The 25016-nt window shown below is 40.2% G+C and overlaps 1 protein-coding gene across 11 annotated transcripts in view; it reads left to right on the top strand.

The window, feature by feature from the left end:
- PDLIM5 (PDZ and LIM domain 5) overlaps positions 1-25016 on the top strand; it is a 124812-nt gene that overhangs the window by 31987 nt on the left and 67809 nt on the right. For all 11 annotated transcript variants that reach the window (XM_065691700.1, XM_065691687.1, XM_065691684.1 and 8 more), the window contains exon 3: positions 5803-5954. In XM_065691700.1, the coding sequence (XP_065547772.1) occupies positions 5803-5954 (152 nt within the window). The remainder of the gene's footprint in view (positions 1-5802; positions 5955-25016) is intronic.

Below are 25016 nucleotides of genomic sequence, written 5' to 3'. Positions count from 1 at the left end.
AAGGCCAGGAGGCATGGGTAGCCCTCTTGCCAGGACTTTAGTTGTATCTGTTCTTGGGCACCACAGCCAGACCAAGAAGTACGGTTGGTACTTTGCCTTTTTTTTTTTTCTGTTACACATTGTCTTTAATGGTTATTGGCATGCTGTGCACACTTTAGGTTACAGGTGTATAAATCAGTCAGGAAGCACCTTCAAAGTTATGGAGAGTAAAAGGAGGGAAATGAAACCTAATCTAATTTTGATCCCTGCTTGGTTTGGGGAAAATCTTTGGCTTATTTGTAGGACTGCCTCATAACCCCTTTTATAGCTGGTTGTGTCGGTGGTTTCCACTGCAAACCCTGCATTAACATTCTTGTAACTCAGCTGTATAAATTTGATCTGGACTTTAAAATTGGTATGTATGTTCTTGATTTGGAAGCAAGTATCAAGGCTGGTGGTCTAATCTGTTGGCTATGTGAACAATATTGCTGTAGTAAAGGCTGTTGAGGAATATGATACAGCTCTTAGTTTCCATTGAGTGTAGAGGAAGCTTATTTGTTACAAAGAGCAGGTGCTCCCATGGCTTCTGCCCCCCAGTGCAGAAGCAGTAAACGGGACCCTAAATGTCCCAAACCTGTCAGCAGTCTGAAGTATAAGCTGGGGTTTTGCTTCTTTCCCAGCAGGGAAGGTGGTGAGGAAGGGTTTTGTCTGGCCACCCCATTAGGAAAAGTGTGCTGGAGCAAAACAATACCCTATTTGTGCTCATGGTGTTGAGGTGTCAGATCCCAGTACCCTGTGCTGCTGCTGCTACTGTGAGTTGCATGGTGCTGGGGCCACGCATCAGGAAGGAGTCGGGTCAGATGTGCACAATTCATGTGAGGGAGCTGGTGCAACTACAAAATATAAGCATGCCCTCCCCATACCCTTTTGGGGTAAGCGTCTGTTCTCCAGAAATACAGTAAGACTTTGTATAGAATCATAGAATGGTTAGGGTTGGAAAGGACCTTAAGATCCTGCTTTCTTTTGCTGTATTTCCCCAAAGAGGTACTTTTTAATGTAATTTGAGCTCTAAGTACATTTGAGAGCATGCTGTTAAAATACTGGCTATTGTGCAAGGTGGTACTTTGGTCAGGTGAAATGAGGCTAGGGATACAAACAAGGTAGTAACAGGTAATGAGTGTCAATATTAGCATAAAGTGTATTATAACAGGGAGATAAAGCTCCTGTGGTTTGAATGTCTGTGTGAAAGAGCAGAGGGTTATTTGATAAAACAGAGGTTGTCTGATTGCTCATTTTGTGATTCTGCGAAGTTCTCTTGTAATGGTCTTTCTGTACGTGGATGTGTTGTGTACTTATTTAAAACCCTTTGTTATAGGGAAGGATATTGACTGAAAGAGGAGCAATAGTGGTAATGATACAAAGATCATTGTCTGGTTGACTTCTGCTTCGATTGTGCATGTTTTTAAACTGAATTGCTATACCCAGCCCAGTATTGGAAGTGTTCAAGGGGTAAAATTCAAGCTGGAGGGATGTCAGGTAGCCCAGGGAGTTTTAAATTGGGAGCAATGAATTATATTCTGAGAGAAAGTTGCAGATGACATTGAAGGATGTTTGTGTGATATGGAGAACATTATTTACTGTCAGGCTATGAAATACATTCTGTGGGAAAGTAATTGTGATGTACTATCACATGACCTGTTTTCAGCTAGGATTGATTCAAGGCAGGCAATGTGGAAAAGATAAAAGACAGCTTCCATCTCTTGCCAAATAGGCCTTTGTTCTATGAGTAACGGCAGTTTAAGTATTTCATTTATTACTGCATAAAATCTAAATAATGACAGTTCAAAGAAGAGATGCTTGTCAAGTTTTCTTTGCTTGTAATGTGAGTAGAAATAGACTGTTATGTGTTAATTAGAAATTCATTAAGCTGCGAATTACATTGATTTAGAGATAGATGCACATGTATGTGCACACATACGATTTTCCTGGAAAGGATCTTCCAAAATTAAAGCAGTCTAAAACTTAGCTCAAGAAAACAGTTGTATTCCAGTATGCCTTGGGTTGTTTGCTTTTAAAAACCTGAGGCATAGATTGCTTATAGTAACCTATGCTGAGATTACTTTTTATGCCGTTGCTTTTAAAGTTCATCCTGGATCAAGAACTGCTTTATTTTTGTTTTATTTTCATCAAAAATGTTCTTTAGGACAATATTTGCAGGTTTAGAATTCTGATGTTTAAAACAAGAACAACAAAAAGGTAATTTTTTCTTTTTTTGGGGGGTGGATGTCAAACAAAACTGAAAAGTGAGATTAGATGGGTGATTTTACTTATATGTATTAGGAAGTGTCCTGAGCATCTCTGGATGGCATAGGCTGGCTTTTGGCTTTTGGCCATGAAGCTGATGGGGCCAAAATGAGGTTTGCTTCTGAAGGCTGTGGGAGTGATTGGCCTCAGCAGGTGCCTGATCATGAAATCTGTCCTGCTTGACTCCCCCTCTGCCTCCAAATGAGCTTCCCAGAGTATGGAGACATGGAACAGAGTAGGAGGAAACATCTCTGGTTTGGCAATTTTGTAGCTTTGAAGTCTGCTGTGTAACAGCAAAACAAACTCCCTTTCTTTAGCAGCTATAATTCATGGTTGATTTTTAAAACTTGCCTCATGCTGTAACTAAGATAGATCCATCAAGGATTTGAAGAATCTTTGTGGTGCTGAGAAGTTAGTTTGATTTGTAGGTAGCCAGTTGTGTAATTTTAATGCTGTACTCTTCTGTACCATACGACTTGTTGAATTGAATGTATTTGTTTGCACGTATACATTCAATAAAGGTATGTTTTTTAAGGCTATGCCTCTTTTTCCTACTTGGAATTAAGCATTAAGTTTTTTTTCCTTTTGCCTACTGGTTTACTCTTTTTTTGGCATTTAAGCATAGGAAATACTGTAGTTCAGTGGTGACTGATGCCAGATAATTTCATTAAGCTAAGGTTGAATTTGCAGTTGAAGAACAAAACTGCTCATAGGGGGCAGGGGGAGGGGGAATCAGTACTAAATGGTAAGGATTTATAAATGCCATTTAAAACTTTCCTACATAGCTTAGCACCTACATATTTTTGTATCTCCTGCATCTATTGAATTTTTCAAAATCTAGAAGGGGAAAAGAAAGATAAATGGAGTTTCCGTTGTGACAAGGAATATGGAAGCTTTCTTTTAGCTTTGGTCGAACCAATTTCAAATATGTATGCAGTTTTGCTTATGTGATTCCTGGTACATATATGAACCTATTGTTTGTAATGGTAATGCACATTTGCAGAATCTAGGAAGTGTCAAAACTGAGATTTCCAGACTATGTATATCTGCAGTCTGGAAAAGATCCTTAATTATTTCAAATGTTCTAATTCTCCCTGCTGTATAAAGTGTAGATGTTTGCTTATTTTTATATACCTGTTCTTGTGATTATTTTCCTCTTGCATCTCTGGTGAAACTCTTCCCTTGTACCTTCAGTCCACTTCATTATAGCTGCTTCACAAGCTAAGAATGCTGACTGGTACTCTCAGGGAAGACTTGTGCTTTGGCTGAAATTTCCTAGAACTATCGAGTTCACCTGTCTTGGTTAGTCAGACCTCTTGTTCAAAATCAGTAGGTGTTACTTAGAAGTCTTATCCACTGTGTCTAGAAAAGGAGATTACTGCTCTGGCATCCCTCTTCACACCGTTGTCCAGTAATTTGTTCAGATGGGTCTGTGACAGCCTCGCCTACCAGGCAGATTCAGTACCCTGCCTACACAGCAGGTCTCATGGATGCAGCCAGGGCCTTGTCATGCTTCTTAGGACCTGTCTGCTCTTTTTCTCATCTCCAGGGTGCACTTTCCAGACGTAATTTAAAGGGATCTTCAGCCTGGGGTTTTGCTGAAATAATTTTATAGCTGCCTGCCATGTGTGCTTGCAAAAACCTTCAGTCCCAGTAGGCAACAGTTTAAGATTGACCTCTTGAAAGTGAGGCGATTAGTTGCAGGTTGTTGTGTGTTGGCCACCAGAATTGAGGAGAAAAACCAAACAACAGTTGTGGGTGGGTTGTTTGTTTGTTCATTTTTAATTTATCAATTTGTTTTGTTTTACACTTCTGTGGATGAGAAACCTATCCCTCCATGAAAATAGTTACCCTGAAGGCTGCTTTTAAAGTCTTACTGCTGAATGCTATTTTCTAGTCACAAATTACATGCGAGCATCGTGCATATTTACATACCTTCAGAGAAAGGTGAATTTTATTCACCTGGGGAGTCCAATCACAAAGCACAGTGATCCGTTTGACCTTTGGTTTTTAGCACCCTTACGTTCCTTTTCCTTTTCCAGACCTTACTGACAAATGTCAGCATGCTGTAATGTATCGGTTTAGGGATCTGTTTATGGCAGGTTCCCCCCTGCTCCATGCAAAGGTTTGAGGAGCTTCCCTATAAATAGCTGTGTTGGTCATAGCTTTCTATATGCTTGTGGGTTTCCTGATCTGTGTTTTATAGTAACTGGGTCTCTTTGCTTGGAATTTAGGTATGAACACCAAATTTTGGAGTAATTTTGGCTTTGTTGTTGCAGCCCTTTATAAAAGGATGCACTATACAAGTTGTAATTATTACAAATTTAGCACAACAAAGAGATGAAAGCCTTCCTTCTGCCTCCCTTTGAAAAGTCACTTGCTAGAGTGCAATTGTGGCCCAAGGAGAGCTCCACTTTTGGAAATAAAGTCATTCTGCTGTTTGCTACACCTCCCTAAAACCATAGCATTTTCTTCAAGGAACACGCTCGTGTTTGCAGGCAAAGGAAAGACTTGTGAGGTTTTGCATGCACAGCACAAGCAGCTACAGCTTTTCTGCTGTAATACAGGAAACACATCTGGAAACAAAGAGGGAATTTGCACCATTCAGGACCGCTCTTAGCGGCCACCTATAAAATGCAGATTGAGGACCAGGGATATAAATCAGTACATAGATCTTACCATATGTTGCTTTATTTCTGCTCTATTTCAGTTCTTTGGGATGAAGTTTGTTGAAGTTCAGTGGCATAAAATTAAAAGATTCCTTTTTTTTTTAATTCAATTTGGGTCAATAATGTGAACTTTTACGAAGGTTTTTGTTGCAAGATCATTTCGTTCATGTGGACCATAGGCAGTTAAACCGAAGTTTGGCAGTGACTTTGATCAAAGAGGTAGATTGCTCAACAGGCCTTTCTTATTCTGGTCTGAATATACTAAGGGTCACTGGGGCTATAAACCTACCGAGAGAAAGGCAAAACTAAGTAACAGGTCTGTGTGATGTTGAACTTCTGACTTTCTAATAATTGCCGCTGGGGAAAAGTCTACTTCAGTATTAGTAGTCATCTGTGCATATAACCAGTCACTGACAAATACATGAAATTTGAAGGGGTTGTTTATATGGAAAATCTGGAATGGGGAAAGTCTTCATCTCTCCTCTTATGATTAAAGTTTCATATATGAAGAGATCAGAGGCTGGAACTTGGCATCCAGGAAACTGCGTGCCCATTTCTGCTTATGCCTTTTGGTGAGTGTACACAGTTTCCAGTAGAAGTGGTGGCTGATTTTGAAAAACAGGCAATACTGTGCAATACTTTTCCTGTCATTCAAGTGCCTATATCTGTTTTGTCACCAGAAAGACAGATAATGCAGCAACTTTCACAGGGACATACTCAAAAAGGAGAAAAGAGAACTTCCCCCCGCTTTCTATGGAGCAGTACTGTGAATAAGATACTGTAGTCCTGTGTTCAGAGGACACAGACAAACTATCCAACTTTCTCATTTACTGTTCTTGTGATATTTCAGCTTAATGATGGTGGCAAGGCAGCCCGAGCGCACGTCGGGATAGGTGATGTAGTTCTCACCATTGATGGGATAAGCACAGACGGGATGACTCATCTAGAAGCGCAAAACAAGATCAAGGCATGTACAGGCAATTTGAACATGACTCTGCAAAGGTAAGATACCTGTTAGAAAAAAAAATGAGAATTAATTATCTTTTTTAACAGTTGTTTGGAGGTTAAAACCATGTAAGTGATTTGGCAAAGTGCATGGAGTTAAATGCTCACAATTGAAGGATATGCTTCTGTGGCTTGAAATGTGTCTTGATTTACCGCATTTTAGAAAACATGTTATGTGAGTCAAACTATTTTTTCCAGCCTTCTGTCAATGCAGTCTAGTTCCTCTTCCTTTTGAGCTTCAGTTTTGTTAACAGTTTTTTAATTAAAAACAGATCTTATCTTTTTCCCTCCCCTTCCCCTGACTGACTAGGGGCACTTCTTTTTTTGGGTCAAGTGCTTCATTGTCTCTTTTACTGGCAAACAGAATGATGGATTTGGACAGTTAACCCCTGAGTTACATGGATTAGAATACTGCAGCTTAAGAGTCATGAAGAGATGTTTCCAAAGTGATACTGCTGTTTCACAAAGTAACAGCTTTCGTTTGCTAATTACAGTGTCCACTATAGCAGTTACAGCCTGGTCTAGCCTCATTCCTGAAATGTACAGTTTACTGAATATCAGCATACTTCTGTTAGCCCAGGATTATGTTTTGGGAGGGATTGGAAGAAGGACAGGATGCTCACGTGTGGGTTATTGGAACTAAAGCAGGAAGAGCAGCAGTGCAAGCAAGAAATTCCTTAAAGCTCTCAAGAGTCTCCCAGAGCTAACTATTGGCTTTTATTCGAAGACTGCTATTTTTACTTAATGAAGTGAGTGAGCATCCTGGAGGAGGATTGGCCTCTGAAGCCATCACATAATGAGAACCATCTTTTCTTGTTATCAAAGAAAACAACAGCACTTGCACCCTGTGATTGCTGTTTGTGCCTGCCTTCAGCAGTGCAAGGTTCCTGGATGAGTATTGGTTGAGTATAAGTGTTTCTTCACTAGTTACTATATTTCCTGGTAAATAATCCTGCCTTTAACAAAAGGAGTTCCTCTTTCTGAGACTTCATCAGTACAAGAGTTAAAGAGATGACATGGTTGTAGGTCTGACAAACACCCCAGGGTGGTGGTGCTTGTTTCCAGTCCTAAGTGATATGTAGTTGAACAGTTGTGAGTGCTTTTTTCTCTAAGAGGCTACAGTTCAGTCCTACTTGTTGATTCTTGTTTTTCCTCTTGTCCTTCTGTGCTTTGATACTTAGCTAGCCTTAATAAGGGATTCCCTTTGTTAGTCTCTGAGGAAAGGATCATCTTATGGTGTGGTTCATGCCTAGGGCATCTTCTTGAGTGAAACTTGTAAAGGTGGCATTAAAAATTTCTTGATGAAAAAGGTATTATACCAGATCATATACGCATAGTATCTAGTGTGTCACTTGCTCCTCTTTCTCCTGATGAGGCAAGCAGATCATTTAGAAATGAGCTTTCCAGGAGCCCACTGAATCACTCCAGCAGGCAGCTGGGAGTGTGGGGGTTTGGCCCACTTTCTCCTGTCACCACAGATTGATGGGCAGGGTTAATATCAGATATAGGAAAGGAATAGCAGGTGTGTCTCGGTCAGGCAATAACTTGTCTGAGGCTGCTTCTGGTTGAATGCAGGGATGAGTGGCTTGAAAATAGAATTAATCATGAGTTAGCCTGGTCCCTTCCTGTTCTCACCCTTCCTGCCCAGTGCAGCATCTGACTCACCAGCGTCTGCTACCTGACAGCTGAGGGCTAAGTCAGGATCAGACTAGCAGAGATCAAAGAAATAGCATCTGGGGGTGTGACAGATGTCCTCTCTTGCAGCTCTGTCAGTCTGTGGTCCCATTGTCTCAGCTGTTTTGAATTCTGTCTGGATCCCATGAAACCAAAGCTGTGGATGGCTCCTCTGCCTGTGAAAACTTCCTTGCGCAGATTGCTGTTGAGCAGGAGATTTGCTTTGATTGTTTATTTGTTCTTTATAGCCTGGAAGAAAGTGCGTCTTGGAGTCAGACTGGCACACGCCAATTGCAGAGGCTGGCTGCCCATGGGAAGGATGACTTGAGAGTATAAACAGGGTGGCAAGATAAGCCATTTTAATATTGAGGGACCTCCTTAATTATGTTCTTCTGTTCCTGCCTCTTCTTCCAAAACAAATCCAAACTAAATAAAATATTTGGCTGTTATTGTTCACATGCAAGATTAGAGATGCTGTCAATGTGAAACAGTGTTGGCCTTCAAATTATGAGTTGATGCCATAGGTATGAAAATGTAAGGCATATTTTATATGGGTTTCACTGCTTTTAATGATCTTTAGGGATTTTTACACTTTTCTGGGCTCTTTTCTGTTTCCACATGGACTACTGATAGTTTGAACTACAATTCAAGAATGCTGAAGTTAGTCTTGAAAGAATATATATATTCTTAGACACTGCCCGATTTGCTGCTGCTTTAGGGGAATACAATGATCAGTTGGTTAGTGGTGTTACCTAGAGGTCCAAGAAGATTGGAAGGGCCTTCTGGCTTGAGCTAATGGCTTTTGCACTGGGAGCATGTCCATGTGGCATTTTATGAAAGATGTAAAAGAACTCAGTTTCATCAGTCAGGGGAACCAGAATGTAGTTTGTAAATTCAATCTGGTACATGTTCAGTGCTAGCACAGGCTAACCTTTATTCATGCAAATTGTAGAAGTACTTTGTAGCCATCTGCGGATGCCTGCTTTAATCTTGATCAGTTATAATTTGTCATATATTCATGTGGAATATGTAGAAATTAACATAGACTTAAGTATAATGTGAAGATAATATGAGTTAAAAATGCTGGATATGCCATCAGCCTCACGGCATGTCAAGAGAAGTGGCTGGCTTTGCTGTTTGCTGAGGAGAGATCAACCAAAACAATAAGTAGTTATTTGAAAAAGAAACAGGGTCTTGCTCTGGCTTTTTAGGATTTTGTGTATGTGTTGAGGGGATCCAAGTTGATAGCTGGTAAGAAAGCAGTGGTACATCCTAGGGATTAGTAAGCTGTTGAACCTGAGTGGGTCCCATCTGGGGTTGATGGGCTCCAGCATCCCAGTTTGCATAGTGGCCAGCACATGGCAACAGCTTGCCTTTTAAAAGATACGAAAGAAATTTCATGAGTCTACATGGCAAAGGAAATAGAGGCAATTCTTCATGGTCAGCTTCCTTATTATAAATATTTTAACTTGATGAGCTTTTGTAGCTCTGGTCAGGCTTTCACTTGACTTCCTCTATTCTTTACGTACAAACTGGAAAAAATAAAATTAAGAGAAACAAAATAAGGGGCAAGTAGCTGCTTTCCTGGGAGTCCGGAAGGGATATTGAAAGCAATGTCTTCAAAAACTTTACTTGCAGGTTGTCAGCAGAGTATTTATGGAGGCGGATGTGTGTGTACCTCTTGTGGAAAACCGGGTTAGGTGTTTTGTAACTTTTAAAGAATGTTTGCGATATATTTGAAGGGAGAATAAAATCTCCCTTTTTTCCCCATGTAAGGCAATGTTACAGCTTGGTTTTTTAAAAATGGAATTGTTCTCTACCCCTGAAAGAACTGCAGCTGTCACAATTGCAGGTCCACCTTGCTTCGGGATTGCTTAAATACAAATAGATAAAATAGATGTAGTAGGTGCCTAATACTCGCATGTGTTGGCAAGTATTTCCAGGTATATGTCTTTAAAATTAATCCTGTAAACAAGTCTCACTGTTTAGTATGAAGGTTCTATTTTCTTAAGTTGTGAAATAAAATTCTAATTTTGGCATGTTTTGGCATTTTTCTCATTAGATATGGCCCAAAAATATGGGGTTTGTTTTTCTTCTTTGTAACCTGTGATTTTAGCCTCTTGGTAGTGGGCTGAGGTTGGTTTTTTTTTTTTTTTTTCATTGTTTCAGTTTGGGTTTTTATGTTGTTGTTTCCCCTCCCTTGGGAAGTTCTTTTTACATGCATCCCTCCTGCCCTGAGATCTTGCTCTTTTGCACCCCAATATTTTATTTTCGGTTAAAACCCTTTCCTGGTTCCCAGGAGGTCAGATGGAAACCAGATGCTCGCTTTTTGGATGTATTTTCAAGTTCAGTAACTTAGTATGGGCTTCCATAAATAAATCTGTAAGTTGCTGAACAGCTAAGAGCCACCACCTATTTTTTAAATATTAACTTTGGGGACTGTTTCTCCAGACCCCTGATTGAATGATTCTTTGGAAATGAGAAAGATACAGAATTGTGTGTTTCTACTGTTGCATTAGATCACGATACCCGTGGAACTTCTGGGAAAAGTGTCAGCAATCAGGGATAAAAATAATACAGCAAAGCCTAAAGACTTGATTTGTTTTTTGTAATATACAGCTTACCTCTATTTCATAAAACAGATCTGCACAGCCATGGTGTGCTTTTTAAGGAAATTTCTTTCACCTATCCCTATGAATTTAGCCATCTGGGGGTAAAAGGCATTGGGATCATTTGGCTTGGGAAGTGAAAGGAGGATTCTGAAGGGTGTTTACCTCTTGCTGTGTTACAGTGCTTCAGAAGTCTTTCTTGGTACAGTTGGTAGGCAGTGAGCTGTTGCCACACTTCTGCATCCTTCGATGGATGTTCTAATGGCTTAAAAGCACAGGGTTGCCCAAGTGTCACAGGAGAGGCCAGGGCCTGCTGGGTGTTTTTGATGTCCATGTTGAGAAGACTCAGAGCCAAAATTCTTAAGAGCCTTAAGGCTGGGCTCTGCAGCTGGTAAATCTAAGTGTTAAAAACCATGATGCTTATTTTATCTGCTTCCCTGAATACGAATCTTTATCACACCATTCTCCCTCATCTTTTTTGGTTTTTCTTTCAGGAAACAAAGTCTAGACTTCTAGCTGAAGAGCGGCTGAAATTGTTATGATTTGAGGTGGGGTAATAGGGAAAAAACGTTACGGATCATTTGATTTCTATTTTCCACGGTAATTTTTAAAGTTATCCAATTGAGAAAGGGTTTTCTGCAGCAAGACTAGCTCATATGCTTTTTACTATTTTTGTTGTTCCCAGTCCTGCTTTTATTAGAAAACAATATAATGATTTTACCATTTATTGTATTTAGAGTCCTGCTCTGCTTTGGAATTGCAAAGGAGGAAGAGCATTTGGTGTTCGGGGAATGTGTGTTCTGACAAAATGGATGCTTTTGCTCCCTTTTTGAAGATGGGGAAGTGAAGCACTTTATAGACTAGGTTTTAAGAGACTCAAATCCTTTGTTCCTCAGGTGTTGATGCATTACCGTAGTGTAGGGTACCTGTAATCTATTTAATTTCTCAAAAATAAAAACCAGCAGTACAGGAAAGTGCACCATGGAATCCAAGAGCCAGCCTTAGTCACTGTTACAGGGGAATCTGAAGACCTGAAGTTCATTGCCTCTGTAGAAAAGAGCATAACTGCTAAATCAAATGGCAGGTGAGTCTATTGTAATAAAAATAAGAGAAGCAAGCAGAATACAAGCATAGAAAGGATTTCTATATAGATATGTATATGTATATATATAAACTATTAACAATACAGGCTTCACTTTAGATGATGGTTAAAACTCATGCTTTCAGGTTTATGAGTCATGGGTTCCTTGGGGTGGATATCTTGTTTCCATAAACCATATAAGGATGAGCTTTAAGAAAGCTATGATAAGAATGCATTCGGAAGTCTGATTTTTCTCCAACTTTGGTTTACAAGTCATCATCGTTTCCCTTACATAGGCATTTTGACTTAAGCTTTGTTCTTTAGTGATTTGCTTTTTCTAGCACATAGAAGAAGGCTGATTGTCCTGTGCCAGTTGAACAGAGGCAATAAATGGGTTGAAAGCATCACAGCTTCAGAGTATTTTTTTCTAAATCTGTAAGTAATTTTGGTTTTTTGCTGGAGTTTTTTTCTTTTTTTTCTTTCTCCTGTAATGTTAATTCTTGCATAATTTTAACAGGGATGTCAAAACTGAGTGTTGGACGATTAAGGAAATAAGCACCATTATCCCTTTTCAACTGAGAATTGAGACACAGAAAGATTGCAAAACTCAATAGAAGTCATATGGCTAGGAGTACATAAACTATATACTGATAATTTAGCTGCTAGTCAAAACTTTAGGCAACAGTGGGAGATTTTTTACCCTCAGTCATTAATATTAGCTTTCAGTAATTATGCCTGAAAAGAAACTGGCTGAAAAATAATGCCTCCCAAACAGAGGGTCACTTCTCTCCTTTGTCAATGTCTGTAAGCTTTGAGGTGGTGGCTATTCTAGGTAGCTTGCTCAGTGGAGCCCTGTATAGCCCTGTGAGACTTTAAACATTCCTGTTGAACTTTCTGAATTAACCACAGACTCTTCTGGAAGTTTCAGTAGAAAACACTTAACCCATTTCTGATGTGTTGCTGATCTAAATGGTCATGGCCTCCTCCCTGCCAAATGCCAGCATTTAGAATCATAGAATCATAGAATAGTTAGGGTTGGAAAGGACCTCAAGATCATCTAGTTCCAACCCCCCTGCCATGGGCAGGGACACCTCACACTAAACCATCCCGCACAAGGCTTCATCCAACCTGGCCTAGAATACCGCCAGGGATGGAGCACTCACAACCTCCCTGGGCAACCGATTCCAGTGTCTCACCACCCTAACAGGAAAGAATTTCCTCGTTATATCCAATCTAAACTTCCCCTGTTTAAGTTTTAACCCATTACCCCTTGTCCTGTCACTACAGTCCCTGACGAAGAGTCCCTCCCCAGCATCCCTATAGGCCCCCTTCAGATACTGGAAGGCTGCTATGAGGTCTCCACGCAGCCTTCTCCAGGCTGAACAGCCCCAACTTCCTCAGCCTGTCTTCATACGGGAGGTGCTCCATCCCCTAATCATCCTCGTGGCCCTCCTCTGCACTTGTTCCAGCAGTTCCATGTCCTTTTCAGTGACTTAAAGACTTAAAACTCTCTGGTGAACTTTTAGGGGAAAAAAGAATCAGTTTTCAAAGTCTTACGTAGCCTGTAAGCTCAAAGCAGTACAGGCTTGGAGACTGAGTCTAATCAGCTTAATGATGCAGGTATGGATCTGTTTTGTTCTGCATATTACAACTCTTGTTTTATTATTGTTTGGAATTGTGTTTTCCCCAAGAAGCATTCAGGTTACAAAACCAGGCATGAAGAAATAGGAAAATGTGGTAATGGAGAAGTCTCCATTAAAACCAAAGCTATATCACTGAAGGCTGCAGACAAGGGTTTTCATGACGAGGCAAGGAAAGTAGTAAGGTGAAGTAAGTAATATGGCCCTCGGAGCTTCTTGGTTGAAATATATGGTGACTTGTTCCGCAGTCCCCTTCATGATCTCTAAAATCTCTATTTCAGCAGCACTTAACTCACATGTGTTCAGAAGTTTTTGCTGAGGGTGTGAAAGGTCAGGAGAGCAGTGTCAGCAGGGCTATATGGATGTGAATATTTGCATGGGGGGCTGGCACTGGGAGCAGTTTTCAGTATGGAAGTGTAATGGACCATCGGTGCATGTGGTGTGGGGCTGCCTGTCCTGTCAGACCCTCATCCTGCTGCTTTGGGGTTTGCTCTGTGGCATGGGGATGAGGAGACAATCCATGCAGACCTGGGGCTTGCCCAGCCTGCTGCGCTCAGTGGCGGCTGATGGAGATGCTCGGTATGTAGCTCATTGAGGAGGGAGGTGATCCAAGGTTGTGTGCCTTGCAGCATGAGTATTGCCAAGTGCTTTTGCCAGCCTGACCTTTAGGCCTGTAAGGAGCCTGACTTCAGGACCAGTGCTCCTGTCTGATTCACAGTAAGTGGATGCTGCTGAGAAAGCCACTTCTTATCTGCAAATTTGCAGAATCTCTGTCTGAGCCTTTGAAGGTAAGTCCTGTCAAATCTGTGCAGGCTCTTCAAATTCCTATGAGCTCTGTGAAAGCCAGCTTCAGGATGTGGAGGTGAGGCATTGCTGGTCTGGAGTCGGGCAGTTTCACCTCTCTTGGCTCTGCTGGTGATGGTGTTGTATGGAAAGCTTCCTTCTCTCATCAGAGTGTGGGCTGGCACCTTCTCTGACCACATCTGAAGCTGCAACTGCTGCTGTGTGCTTAAGTGCAGGGTGACAGCTGACCCGAACCCTTCCAAGCTCATACCCTTGCATCTTAACAAAAGCTTTTCTAAAGCTGTGAAAGGGTTTTGCCTGTGGCTTTTTATGCTGCACATTGCAGTGTAAGCAGCTGAGTCATCTTCAGTTCTCCTGTTTTATCTGGCTTTGAAATTAAGCAGCATTGAGTAAAACATTATCCAAGGAATTCTAAGCTAATGAATGATGCTGGTCTCTTCTTTGCATACAAAGGTGTCTTGGTATAAAAGCATATGGGATTGTTTGGGTTTTTTTCTTAATTGGAAGCAAGGTAGAAAGCTTTTGCTCCTAATTCAGCTGCTGAACAGGTTTTGCTAGCTAAGCCATGCCTTTGGAAAGCCTGCCCGCAAACTGAATAAATGGAAGGGTACAACTCTTGCTTCTAGCTGGAATACAGAACCTTCTGTTGCACACAGCACTTTGCTGCACGTCAGCTAGCAATTAGGTGAACCGCAAAACATGCTGCAGCTAAGTGAACCTGACAAACTAAAGACTTGCCTGGAGGTTCAAAGGAGAGTTGCTAGGATGAAGATGGAGAAGGTTGCAGCCTAAAAATGGAATTCAGTGACTTTGTAGGATCATACCTACCCATCTGCCAGGAAAATGGGTGGGAGTCAGTGATAGTTAAGTAATAGCAGCTTTCTTCACATTGTGTTCTTTAGAGCCTTCCTGGGGATTTTAAGAGCTGCAAAAGATGAGGATTTGTAAAGGTGGTTCAGTTTCTTGAGCCTGATACAATATATAACATAGGAATACAAATATATATAGTGGACAATGTCAGATGCTGATCTTGGATCTTTACTTACTGAGTGTTAAAATGTTCAATTCAACTTTAAAGATGTTTTTTACTTCAGTTTCCCTCTACCCAATCATTTATACCACCATAGAAGAAAACAAGGGAGGAGGGAGGCAAAGAAAATGAAACAAAGGAGCAGCCCTGCAATTAAGTATTTAATTTGGTGAGGATTGAAGAAGAAACATGAAATGTGTGTGGGTTTTTTTATTTTTATTTTTTTATTGTTATTTTTTTTATATTTCATGTTCAGTTTGCCCCCAGGGAAATGCAGAATAAAATCTGTGAGTTACAGCATTTGTGGCAAATTTACCATTATGCTTTTGGGGGTTGTCTGTGTGTAGTGTTTTGGTGGGCTGAACCAGAGGACACTTACATTAGGAGGATATTTCAAAACTCCATCTTCATGTTGTATGAAAATAAGGAGGCCAGCATCAAGTAATTTCCTCTTGCAAGCTGGGAACCTGTAAGTTCAATTTGGGATAAATTTTCAGGATTCCTGCACTCATAGTTCAAGTCCTCAATGGAACAAGGGTTGGCCAGTTGAGAGGCTGCCTGGGAGGATAGCTCAGATGTTACAGATATATAGAGCCTTATAAGCTGCTGGATGGGAAATGAGTTGGGGTGTCGTTATTTAAAGGGTAGTGAGTGCTTGTGGGAGGAGGTTTGCGAGTCTTGTGTAATCTGAGAGTCCCTCGCTGAAAATGCTGGGAGAAAGAGTTGGATCCCATAAGTCCCCACCTGTTTGCAATGGATCAAGTGGTAACTAAAGGGCCTAACTGGGGAGAAACGTCTATGCCTTTGCTTCGTACAAGTTGTTGCATAGCACAGACATCTGACAAATACAGCAAAATCTAATTCTGAACTTTGTCTCTTAACTTTTACTTTTTAAATTGCTTGCTTTCAGAGAGAAGGGAAGATTTTTTTTTAGTATTATATTTTTTTTCAAAGTAATGAAAAGGATTTTGCTGACCCTATAAATGTTTGCTGTAAGGTCTGAAACTATGCATATCTTTCTGATATGTTGGGACTAGCCAAAGAATAGATGTTTATCATCTGTTGTTATCACATGGACTGTATTCTTTAATTCCCACATTTAAGATGTGAAAATAATTGCTTTCTGTTATAGTTCTGATATAAGGGTTAAGCAACTCTGATGGTAACTAGTGTTCCTAGGAGTTTGACTATTGCCTAACAGCAATCTACAGGATGCCAATGTTTCAAGTTAATTTTGCTTGTCTTTTAAGTTGATTTACATTTCCAGTGTTGAGAAGCTTTTTCACTGCTGATGGAGAGTGGAAGAAGAACATGCAATACATGCTCAAACAACCCCACTTTGAAGAGGTGTAATTCTTCCTTAAGCAATCTTTAGATTTAGTAGATTGGATTTATTTCAAAATCATTATATACATGTATTTTAGGAATGTGGGAACAGAACTAAGCCAATAGGTATTATGGAAGTCTAAAAAATCTCTTGAAAACCACAGAAGCTAACTTTGCTGACTGTTGGTATCTATGTGATGTGCAATAAAACTCCTATTTAACAGAAAGAAGTGCCAACTTCCTACATGAGGGGAAGGTTTCAGCTGACAGTGCAATACCAAATCAGTCTTTCTGTAGTCATATCCCAGGTGCTTTGGGCCACGCCACTGTTCTCAAGACCTGTAGTGGCCGTAGAAGTTTGCTCCGTGTGCTTTTTATTTTTCCTTCTCTCCCTTGCTTACACAGATGATGCTGAAAGGCGTGCTGGGGTTCTTCGGGGAATGTGGGGTGCATTGTGTGGTGTTGGTTTATGGGTTTGAATGGGTGATAGGAAAGCAATATTGTTTGCTCTTAGTGTGATTTCCTGGGTAAGTCCTGCTTTTTAGTTATTCTGAGGAAAGGGTTCATAGCTGTGTTTCCGGAAGTTCTTTTGGTAACTTTCTTCCTCCCATTCAGAAATAATCCTCAAAGGGGAATGTAGTTTTGTTTCATTTTCTTTAATGAGTTATAGCAAGCCACCAGAGAAGTGATATTATTAGGATTTTGGTGTATTTTGTTTCATCTGAAGTGATTTTCATGGAGGCCTTTGATGCCATTCTGGATATAATTTCCTTATTTTCTAATAGGCTTCCATGGTATTCAAGGTGACAGTCACTGATACTCCATAAGCACTGCAGCATAATTTAGCAAAATATTTTTTTGCTTCCCTGATAATATTATCTACTATGTATGTGTTGATCCAAGAGTTTCAACATGTGATTCTGCCGTTATTTTAATGTTAGAAGTTATTAATATTTCAATATGAATAGCAAAGAGCTCCATATATATTGATTTTTACATCTCCACTAGCTGCCTCACATTTTCTGATGGGACGTGTTTTGGCCTGACAATGAATAAGATGTGTTTCAGTGGACATGTTCTGGTCAGAACAGTAAGCCTGAACAATAAAGAATGAATTGAAAAGCTGTAGGGATGGCTTTGTTTTAGAGGAGTGTACTGGATCAGTGAGCCTGTTAGTCTGGTATCCATACCCGTTGTGGCTGGTATCTGATGATTCAGCAGAGGAGGGGGGTGAGAACTAAACCATACCTTGGTAACCCCTTCGTGGTGAAAACCTGGGTGCTTACACAAGAGATGTGGGTTTGATGATCATAAACACTTGTAACTAATAATTAAATTGGTATCTTATGGGCGTTGTTTCGTATATCTAGCAACAATACTGTCATCACAGATAGTCTTAACAACATGAAGGTGGGCTGTGTGTGGATGGAAAGTATTTTCTCACATTGATACTTTGCTTTTTAATTGCCCTTCCCTCCAGCTTTGTGCACAGTGTATCCCCACTTTCACCTAATACATGATGAGTTGTTTGGGAAAAAAAAACAGTTTTCTTTACTCACTTCTATATGCCATTCCTGCTTTTAGAATCATAGAATAGTTAGGGTTGGAAAGGACCTCAAGGTCATCTAGTTCCAACCCCCCTGCCATGGACAGGGACACCTCACACTAAACCATCCCACACAAGGCTTCATCCAACCTGGCCTTGAACACCGCCAGGGATGGAGCACTCACAACCTCCCTGGGCAGCCCATTCCAGTGCCTCACCACCCTAACAGGAAAGAATTTCCTCCATATATCCAATCTAAACTTCCCCTGTTTAAGTTTTAACCCGTTACCCCTTGTCCTGTCACTACAGTCCCTGGCGAAGAGTCCCTCCCCAGCATCCCTATAGGCCCCCTTCAGATACTGGAAGGCTGCTATTAGGTCCCCACGCAGCCTTCTCTTCTCCAGGCTGAACAGCCCCAACTTCCTCAGCCTGTCTTCATACGGGAGGTGCTCCAGTCCCCTGATCATCCTCGTGGCCCTCCTCTGGACCAGATCTGAGCCTCTGTCAACTCTGTGGTTCAAGACTTGAAACAGAAAAGCTCAAGGATTCACCTGACACATCAATTTAGTCACAACTGAATCCTTATTCCCACTAGAAAAAAAACAAGCACTTTGTGCACATGATCAACTGGAAAGACATTTACTGAGATGTCATTCACTGAGATGCAGCTATTTCTGGTCTTGAAAGGCCTTTGGTTCCCAGCTGGGGTAGAGCCCTGGAGAACATGCTTCCCTCCTTTACTCTCTCTGTTTCAGCCTCTGCCCAAAAAGCCTTGGAAAGAAAATGTTTCTTTCCTTCCCGTAATAAGTAGGGAGGTTTGGGAGACAGTACCTCAACTTGGCAAATGTTTTGAATTGCATTTTAACCTGCTGCATTTGTTTGGTGTTTGCTTCACAGTCCTCTGTCTTGACACCACCAGCTACCACTTGACACCACTGTCCTGACACCACCGGTACTGGTGGCTACTGGTCAGGTCCTCGCTGTCCCCAACTGTGGGGCAACTAATTCATATAAGGGAAGAGTTTGACGCTGCCAATTTCAGAGAGCTCTAAGAAGTGGGAATCTAGATAGAAAGGTGGAAACAGATGTCAGAGCAGGAGGGAAACAATTCTGAGAAAGAATAATAAGTTTCAAAGAATGAGCAAGCTTTTAAGGAAAGATAAGGTAACTCTCAGGAGAAGTTGTGGCACATCCTCAGCGCAGAGATGCTAGTGCTGGCTCAGATCGCTGAATGACCATCTCTTCTGCAAAAATACAAGATGATGAAGACTTGCCTTTGCTTCTGATCCATGAAAGTATAAAACCGGAATCAGTAGCAATAAATGTGTAGGGATGAAAAAAAGTTTATTACAAACGTATCAGGAACCCTTCAGCTAGTAATTTGCCCACTTAAAAGTTTGGGCAGGTGTGGGGGAGTCTTGCCTGCCTGAACCAGAACTGGACCTGGTTTCATTTATTTATATGTTTTTACTTGATGATAACTACTTTTCTTATAAACCATGCAAATGGTTCTGATTCTTGCCTATTTTTTCAGTTTAGGCTGAATTGCACTTGATTCTAACAAAGTGTTTAGTGCATGCTTTAGAAAATGTTGGCACAAAATTAGGGTTTAGCTTTCTTCCAGCATTCTTGTAGACTGTGTAAACTGAGCACAGTCTGTTAAAATGAAATTTGCAAAAGGTTTCAGTCTCTTACATTTAAATTCACAACAGATTCATATGCCTTCATATTTTGGGATCTTTGATATTCCTCGTAATGCTTTACAACTTTCAAGGTTTTAATGTCTGCTGAATTTTGGCACAGCTTTGTTTTCCTACCATTTCTAACTCTTACCAAGAAACAATTAAAATACTACTTTCAAAAAACCAAACCAAATCAACAAAACAACAAACAAAAAGCCCCAGAAGGTTTGCTAAGTTATTTTTATGTGGATGTAGCTGAGCACAAAATCTTCCAAAATAAAAGAAAAAAGGGAAGTTTTGAGAGACTTCACTTTCAACTAGACTGTTGAAGCTGGTGTTTGTTGCTTACTGTTCGGAATACTTTTCACTAGGCAATTAAATGGGTTTTCTGAGTGGCAGTTGTTTGGGGGTGAGGGAGCTTGCTTTTTTGGCCTAGTCTGTTGTTTGCATTTAAGCTGTGACTGATTGCTGCTATACAAGAGAGAGCATCTTGGCAGAAGGGAATGAATTATGGAAATAATGTGAGCATCAGTAGAGGGAACTTTTAATGCTCGATATCTTTTGGAGGGGAAAATGACCAAACCCAGACTAGTTAGTTTATTGACCATGTAGTATCCTTTTTAACTGCTAAGCCTCCATGCAAAAAATGGAATGTGGAATACATTCTTAAAATATATTACAGAGTTTAGGAAGCCAAAGTTTTAATGAGCACAGTGACTTCAGAGGTAACTAATGCTTCTCAATTACTAACAGATTATTTTTCCTTTACATACAAATCCACTCCCCATGAGCAGAATATAAGTTTCAGTGACACATGGAGTCACTAAAATACACGTACTGGGCTAAGTATAATATATAATAGTTTTTGCAAGCACAAAAATGTGTAATATTTTCCATTCAAGGCCTCTCAAGTACTGCAGTTCATAAGTGTGCCTGCTGTTACTAGTCATCTTGGGGTCCCCTGGCCAAAAGAGTTGCCAGTTATCTCCTTTCCAAGTTTTGGAAGGAAGGTGATGGGTTGACAAGTAAGAAATTTTCCACAAAGTCTTGTTAACCCGTAAGAGGTTGCCCTCTTAGTGTGATAGCTAAGTGAATGCTGGGGCTAATATTTGCGTGTTGCATCTCTTGGAGCTGCCTACGCAGGAGCAACATTGAATAGCTTGATTACAAAGAGAGTATGGTTGTGGGATTTTTGTATCTCTAACTCTTGCCTAAAGGGAGCAGAAAGCTTTTAGTGCTGTTTGAGCAAGTTAGAGAAAGGGCAGACTTGATTTCTTCCCCTTGTGGGCAGGCTGCTAGACTAAGGTGACAGGAAAAAAAGTATTGAATCTCAGTTATCACATAACATGTATTTTGGTAGGAAATGGGACTGGGGAGAGCTAGGTGTCTCATGTAGTGAAAATTGTTTCCAGGACTTCCTAATGAATAAAATCCATGGGTCACCAAATGGTTGTTCCTTACATTAGCTGTAAAAGTATTATAGTGATACACAATGTAGTTGTTGCAATTTATAAGCAGTATTTGTTCTTTACTAATTCTGTCATGCAGAATGCATAAAGGTAAGTGGAGGTAGCATGCCAGTGATAAAATAATTAATAATATACTAATTCAATGTTATTGTGATAATTTCAAAGTTGGGGGGGAGGGGAATAGTTGGAGGAATCAGAGCTATGTGTTTTGGAATTGTTAAGTGGTGTAATCTGGTAGATTTAGGAGAATGAATTCCTAATTTACATGTTGGTTTATTTTTATACTAGAAATTAAAAATGCATTTTTGAATAAAATAGTTATTAAGTCTTTAATTTCTCTTCATGTGGTGAAAAAAGAGTTCTTTGTTTAATGAGAGACTTAATCTGCTGGTAAAGATAATGGAGCCTGAGGCATTTAAGAGCTTTGCTGGAGAAACATAATACCTTGCAGGGCTGGACCTGAACTGTTTCTTCCATAAGCCAGTAATTAGCTGACACAGCACATATTTGATCAAGATTTGAATAAAGGACACTGCTAAAACTGTGCCTTTTGTTTTCCTTTTCTTTCTTTACAAAAGAGAGATGAAGGAGGCTATGTGGCTTTGTGGATATAATTTTATGGCAAATTTTTGTTTTAGAAATACACCTTTAATTTTGATAATGGATATTTTTTTTGGATGAGATGGATTATATCCCCTTTTTTTTTTTCCCCAGTACATGAGCACTGGAGAGTGTCTCCTTACTAAGACATCATGAATAGCTGCACACTGTGGGTGAGGCCAAAAGGAAGTGTGGGTGAGCTGGAGTAGTTGTGATATTGACTCTTCAGTACCCCTATTCATTGTATAACTTGCCCAAATGATTTTATTCTTAAAATATGCTAAGAATTTGTCTGATCCTTCTTTTGATGCACCATGGTCCTCTGGTTTTTTTTAAACACCACAGAAGACTCACGATGAGTCACCAAAGCATTGCATTACCTCTTGACATTTTCAGCATTCTTTTTTTTCTCTGTCTGTCTAGCAGTCTGAGTGGGGTACTTTTGTTTATGGGGTTTTTTTTGTTTGGTTTTTGTTTTGTTTTTAAATTGATCTTCCTAAAGTTCATCTGTCAGACTTTGCTACTACTCATTTAGGTAAAAATGTGGAAATGAGTCATAGAACCTTTTAGGTTGAAAAAGACCTTTCAGACTAAGTCCAACTGTTGATACTGAAGACTCAGTATATGTAATTAATGGTCTAATACTATTCCGTGCTTTATGTCACTGTAGATTGCTAAAAGTCATGTAGGGGAGGCAAAAGGAGAAACTGGTAGAAAGGGGAATAAACTGGTAAAAGTGGGCAGGACCCGGAAGATGATGGTCACGATAGATATGGTAGTCTTTCAGTGTGGTATTAGGGAGCTCTTGTAGTTGCAGTAATTTCTAACTCTCTTCACCTCTAGGGCTGGTCAAGCCTGTAGGAAAGGCTTGGATAGGCAAGGACCAGCACTCTTGAGAGGTCTCCAACAATCAGGCTTTGTGCAGCCTTCAGGAGTCAAGATGACCATGGACTATCACATATGGAGACTGAAGGTGGCCAGACTTTGTTGGTTTCCAAAGTATGGTACCCAACCAAGGCGTTGTGTGATTACACAATGTTTTTCAGGACTGTGTAGAAATGCTTTCCATTGTTGCATGAGACTGCAGAAATCTTAAGCTTTCCACAACTCATTGATGTGTTTTTTCCCCTCATTTGTGGATGTTTCCTCTTGGAGATAGGAGTTGGCCCAGGACAAATAATGGTGGTCCCTGGTCTGCTTAACATAAATGCATTATTAAGAAAAGATGTGTGGACAGTTGAGCTTTTCATCTTTGTCCAAAGAGATCACTCAAGAAGCACAATTTACAGTGTGGAGACCAATGTTTCACATTATGCATTTCCTAGCTGCAAGACAAATGGATGCCAAAAAGATGTGGTAGAAAGCATCTGGGTCCTATGACTTTCCCCTCTTCTGAAAAACGTCTTCAAGCAGTAGACTATGGAGTTGCAGTCCTCACTATGGCCTACCAGGACAGTATCTTCTAGTAAAACAGCATCCATATAAAAATAATTTTCAGGATCAAATTAGTGTATAACTGTTTGGAATGGGTATTTTCTGCAGTCAGTAAGCTAATGCTTTCAGAGTTCTTGTATTTCAGGTAACTAATTTAAAAGTTCTCCCCAGTGCTGCTGTCCATTTTTTTGCTATTACCTGTGAGAGTGTGTAGGTGTCTTCTGTATGACTGGTGGCGATTTACCATTCACAATCTCAGGTGAAACTTTTCTCCCTGTTCCTAGTTTGATCTGTGCAACTCATCCAGTATCTCTTTGACTGTTAGGGGGCTCTCTAGCTAGTCACCACTAGCTGTGGTGCTGTTGACCTGCCCATTTATTTTAAGCTGCATTCGTAATTATTGAGTGAAAGATTTACGGAAACAATGTGAGGCTGGACAGTTTATCTTCACTTCTTAAAATAACACAGATACCTCAGAGGGTGGCATGATCTTTAGTGACATTTTAATTCTGTTGGCACACTCTGAAATAGCCAGCTGGGGCATCATAGGCAGACTTGAATTTTGAAGCCTTGCAGATACCATCTAAATGCCAAACTTTTGAGCAGCAAAATAATGCATTTATATATAGATTAAACATGCAGTAATCAAAGTGTCTCACAATGCATGCCAGTAATTGTGAACAGCTGCATTAAATAGCTGTTAGAACTACTCTATGCCCCAGAATGCATGTATTGCGTCCAAATATTACTCAGGGGTATATCTGTATGCTTGTTTTGAGAATACAGAGAATCATTTGGGATGCATTCATCTGAGGAGATTGGTCCTTGATTGTATCCTGTCAAGAGAATAGAAGGTATAAGCAGGCTCAGCCATTTAAAAAAGTAATCCAGCTCCAGTCTCACACAGCAAATGAGCAGTATCCTGCTCCAAGGATCTTTGCTGTGTTGTCTGAAAACAAGCATTGCTTTAACAAAGTTGTATGGTGTCTATATGTACAGTGTATAGTACTTTGCAGTGCTACCTCCTCACAGGCTTTAGGTGTACTTGCAGAATAAGCAGTGCCACCATAGAAAAACCTAATCCTCTATTTCAGCTTGATTGCTATTCACTGCATACTGTGTTTGGCTGCTCATTATTCTGAAGGGGAAAAAATGCTTTAGCCAAATCTTTAGTTATTTTACAAAGGAGTAGGCAAGAGTATTGAGGGGCAAGGCGCTCGGATGTGTCAACATAAGCTATCCATTGCCATGTGTTAGGACAACTCTCTGACCCTTTTCCATGGAGTTGGTAATCTAGGCTCTGTGAGGCATTTATCAGAAGAGGTAATGGTAAGTTTAGATATGGAAGAATCACAATCATTTTTTTTTCTTGGAAGGATTGCTCCTCTCTTAGCAGGTAATAAATTACTTCTCAAGTTTTGCTCACTTTGATTTTATGACAGCTATAGTAGTTGTGTTAGGGCAGGCCTGGCCCTGCGTTGCCAGCCTGAAAATGTTGCATTCAATTCACTGAGAAAGTGGGACCCTTTAGGTTGCATGTACCAGCAACTTAATCCAGTGGCTGGATAGGTTTTTATGTGATATGAGGACATGAAACACTCAAAACTCTCCTGTCCAAGTGATTGAACACAAGATTGAGAGGTGTCAGCTCTTAATTGCAAAAATCTTTTAGTGTTTCGGGTGGCATATTTTTGTTAAGAAATACTGCCTGCAAAATGTATGCCTAATTTCTCATATGACTGAGATGACAGAGGTAGTTTGATCACTTTCTTTGTGTTTGTTTTCCTACAAATTCCTTTATTTTAAATTTCCTTGTATAGCCTAAGGTATTTGTTTTGTACTTATTTTCGTTTAAAAGCATTAAACATAGGATGATTTAGAGGTTAGAAAATTGAAGGTGACTTCATCATTATGCTGTAACAAACCAGTAGCAAAATGGAGAAAATCTTGGAGGTGCTTTAGCCTCCTCTAGTATGCCAGTGTGTAGCTATAATAGTAATTGGTAGTTACAGCTGTTATTCTGTACCTGTTGGTGAGGCATGTTTTGTGCCAGTGAGTGTTTGAGGACTGGAGCATGAAGACGTAGAAATTCTTTCACCATGATGGAAACCAGTCTTGTCATCATAGTTGTCCTCATGCTGTTTGTGTCGTGTTCCCCTTGGGT

Source organism: Lathamus discolor, chromosome 1, assembly GCF_037157495.1.
Source record: "Lathamus discolor isolate bLatDis1 chromosome 1, bLatDis1.hap1, whole genome shotgun sequence".
In the NCBI taxonomy this organism is placed as follows: domain Eukaryota; kingdom Metazoa; phylum Chordata; class Aves; order Psittaciformes; family Psittacidae; genus Lathamus; species Lathamus discolor.
The sequence above is the reverse complement of the archived record's forward strand: the minus strand, read 5'-3'. Positions and strand labels throughout refer to the sequence as shown.